We start from the raw sequence: 3,859 nt of genomic DNA on the forward strand, positions 1-3,859 counted from the left end.
AGCTTTGTGTCAAAGGACTGACGTTGGAAAAAACTAAAAGGGGAGGAAACAACATGTTGGTTAGATGTAGCTGCAGTTTAAAATGTTTTTGGTTTAAGCAGTATTTTTGAACAACCACATGCCCCTCCACCCTCACTAATCAACTTGTTGGTCACTGAGTAAGAATTTGACACTCCTCCAGGAACCAATAGGGTAAGGATATACCTGGAGAAAAAAAGGAAGACGTTAATAAATCATATATTCAGTCTAATGTTCTTTGTGACCTGCAGGAAATCGGGCAGAGGAGAGAATGGTCAAGGTGAATGAGGCTGGGAGTCTGTCCAGAAGCGAGACAGAGAGGGGACAGATACGAGGAAGGTACTAGACATGAGCAGGGCTTTGTTTTGAGTTAGCTTGTGAAAGGGAAACCAGAAATCTGCCCTTGAATAATATTTCCTGTAAATGGTCATGGGGTTTTTTTGTAGCTGTTTGGTCTTACTGGATTAGGAACTAGGGTGGCTGCAATAGAGGAAAACCTGCTCTTTTTTTCAGCAGTAAGAAGCATTGTTTGCACTGGGCAGCAGCATTGGGGCAGGAAAGGTAAGGAGGGACTCCTGGTTCGTTGTCAGCTGGGTGGGAAACAAAGGTTACCATGGAACAGAGTCTATCCTCAGTCAGAGTCCACGAATTGGGGAAGAAAGGCCACAAGTGCAGTAGCATTCTGAAACGTGATATATTGGCTAAGGCAATGGTGTGCGTGACTAAATCGCCTCCTCAGCCAGGAAGGTCTGGTTTGGTTGAAATAAGAAAACGAAAGTTCACAAGGCCAGAGAAGCCCTCTAACCTCTTTCAAAGTTGACTCTCAGCAGAGCGGAAAGCGCTAAACCACAGCCCAAAAGCATCTGAGGAGCAGGGCAGCCAAGAGGTAGAAGCATCCAGGCCTGTCTGCTGTGCCAAAGGAGGGAGCCAATGGAGAAGTTTAAGACGATACTGGACCTGCACTTGAAGTACTACGGCGTACTGGGTTATGGTCTGGTGACTGCGCTCACCGCGGGGCTGGAGCGCATCTTCTCCGCCACGGTGTTCCAGTGCCCCTGCAATGCCACCTGGAACCTGGCCTATGGCCTGGTGTTCCTGTTGGTACCCGCTCTGGCGCTCTTCTTCTTGGGCTACCTGCTCAGCGCTCGCACTTGGCGCCTGCTAACTGGATGCTGCGCGCAAGGCTGCTGCACCTGCTGCTGTAGCGAGGTGCCGCGCGGGATCCTGGTGTTGGCGCAGCTCAGCGGGACTGCTGCTGTTGCGCCCCTCACCTGGGTGGCCGTGGCGCTGCTCGGGGGCGACTTCTACGAGTGCGCCGCCAGTGGGAGTCAGGTCTTGGTGCGGCGCCTGTGCTCGGGCCACCGCGACCCCAACTGTACAGCCCTGCTGCCGCTGGTGCCCTGCAGGGATAAACAGGCTAAGGACGTGATGGGCCTCCAGAAGGATCTCAAGGCACAGTCGCAGGTAGGCGCTGGGCGATGTAGGGAGGAGCGGAGAGGGAGGGCTTCTGTGCACTGACCGAATGAAGTAGAGATCGGTGCCCTTTTCCCAGACGTATGACACGTAAGACGAACTGGAATGGCTTCTTGCTTCTAAGGAGCTAACAGGCAAACGTTTAAATAAACGAATGAAAAGCAGGAAAGGCGATAGGTCCTTTACATCCCACCTCAGTCTCCTGCGTCTTCAGAGAGAATCCACTTAGTCTAGGTCAGGTTGTTTGCCCGACCACAAAGGGCAGAATGGATGCAGTGAAATGGGTCTGCCTGGCACCTAAGCCACCACCCCCCCCCCCCCACTGCTTCTTGGAATACAAAGCTCCGAGGTTCTTGAAAATGAATGCTTGCTTCTTTGGATTTGCCGCTGTTCCACGTTGAGTTCTCGGGGAGTGACACGCAGGCATCTCCCTGGGCTCCGTGACTTGGAATAGACTAACTTGCACAGCAAGCAGTTGTACTGAGGGTTTCCAGAGGTCACGGCCACTCTTCCCTCTAAGAGAGCACAACTTAAACGGTTGCTTGTTCATCATCATAACTGTCGAGTAGTTCCAACATCCTCTGAGGATTTTTAAATTACTTGTAAAAAAAAGGTAACTAAATTGGTATTTTGCTGTGTTTTCCTAGGTAGCGGGCTGGATCCTGATAGCAGCAGTCATCTTCGGCCTTGTGATTTTTGTATCTATCACACGTTGCCGATCTCCAGTTAGTCTTCAGCAGCTGAACTTTTGGAAAATCTATTTGGAACAAGAGCAGACGATTTTCAAAAATCAGGCCATAGAGCATGCAACCAAATTGGCAGAAAACAATGTTAAATGTTTCTTTGACTGCTCACATCAAGAGGGGGCATACAAAACCCCAAGCAAGGAAGACTGGCAGCAGATCTCATCACTATATACTTTCAATCCAGAAGACCCGTGCTATAGCATGATGCACAAATACGTTAACAGAAACAAAGAGATTCACAATGTGAGATGTTTTGAAAAAGGTGAAGTGGTTCCTGCTCTCAGCTTTGTAGATGGCCATGGTCTGGGCACCACTGTTGGCTTATGACCTTAGGAGTGAAAAGGAAAAAAAGGTTGTTTTGAATTATTGCTTCATTTTAAAAAAATAAAGATCAATATTTTATGTTGGCTTTTTGTGTGTCTTCCAAATTATGGAAACATGGAATTACAGGCTTGAAATAAAATTTTAGAATCTTATCTCTTTGTTATATTAATTATTTAAAACACAGTGAGATTAAATGATTCATTGAAATTGACAAACTTGAACTAGGTCAAGTTTTATATCCTTCACCTAGGGCCACTTTTATTGAATAATATTGCTGCTTTCAAATATAAGACTTTATGTACTAGCAAAAACAATGAAAGAACAATTGTACTTCAGGCTTTCTTTTAGGTTACCTAATGCTAATTTCAAGTTCACTTTCTTGCAGGCAAGACCTTGTCAAGAACTTCAAAATACTGACATTGTACGACTCTAATGTGGTTTTTAAACAAAAATACAAAAAATTATCCTAAAAAATAAAGTGCCATATGTTTTGGACTGATACACACTTACCCCCAAATTTGGGAGGAAAATGGGAGTGCATCTTATGGTCCAAAGAATACAGCCACATTCTTTAAATACAAAAATTGGAAATCTAGTTTAGATAATTGCAGGCAATCATTGCCTTTAGTTTGTAGCATCAGAGGGAAAATTTTAAAGCTGATTATTGTGGTAAATTTCAGATACACACAGAAGTAGAGAAGATGGTACTGTGAACCTCCACATAGTCATTACACAGCTTCAAGAAAATGAGGAAGTCCAGTAAAACCCAATAGAAATTGCGACTCAGTTTACATTAGGGGAGGAGTGGGTTTGGAGGAGTCTGTGAGAAGCAGAAGTCTGTGGGAGAAAGGCACTTCAGTTTGCAGGAACAGTATGAGGTGACACAGATCTTAGCAGAGTTGGAAGCCTTAAAGATGACTGGAGAAAATGAGCAAGGGACAGATGGTGGAGCCTCTTGAGGCCATGCAAAGGGTTTGGGGGAATATTGATATGTTTTGCTTGTGGAAAAAAAAGAATGGCAGGAGGAAGAGAGAGAGCCAAAGTGGGAACAGAGAGTCTAGTCAGGAGGCCTCTGCAGTGGGAACAGATAGGAGTGAACTTGAACTCAGTTGATGAAGAGAGAAAAAGCAGGTAGATTCAAGGTAGATTGTGAATGTAGACATAGCAGGATGTGTTCATGGAAAGGGTACAAAGATTTGTTGAGAACAAGTTTATCTACAGGTAAGTTCTATTGCTCAATGATGTCAGGATTTTTCAGGACACATTAGGTTGTCATTTCTGTCCATCCCACAGATTCA

General features: G+C 45.4%; 1 protein-coding gene across 1 annotated transcript; it reads left to right on the forward strand.

Moving 5' to 3' along the window:
• The first annotated feature begins 447 nt into the window (after positions 1–447).
• On the forward strand, positions 448–2,639 carry CALHM6 (calcium homeostasis modulator family member 6). Its single transcript, XM_037065095.1, has 3 exons — positions 448–579; positions 835–1,482; positions 2,139–2,639. The coding sequence occupies exons 2-3, from the start codon at positions 949–951 to the stop codon at positions 2,562–2,564; spliced, it is 960 nt and encodes a 319-aa protein (XP_036920990.1). The 5' UTR covers positions 448–579; positions 835–948; the 3' UTR covers positions 2,565–2,639.
• The last annotated feature ends 1,220 nt before the right edge of the window (positions 2,640–3,859 follow it).

The sequence above is a fragment of the Sturnira hondurensis genome, unplaced genomic scaffold (genome assembly GCF_014824575.4).
Source record: "Sturnira hondurensis isolate 20B ecotype Veracruz unplaced genomic scaffold, ASM1482457v3 Scaffold0015596, whole genome shotgun sequence".
In the NCBI taxonomy this organism is placed as follows: Eukaryota; Metazoa; Chordata; class Mammalia; order Chiroptera; family Phyllostomidae; genus Sturnira; species Sturnira hondurensis.

Coding starts and splice junctions, on each gene's coding strand:
- CALHM6 (XM_037065095.1), top strand. CDS start 949: ATGGAGAAGTTTAAGACGATACTGGACCTGCACTTGAAGTACTACGGC. Junction 1,483..2,138: donor ATCTCAAGGCACAGTCGCAG/GTAGGCGCTGGG, acceptor GTGTTTTCCTAG/GTAGCGGGCTGGATCCTGAT.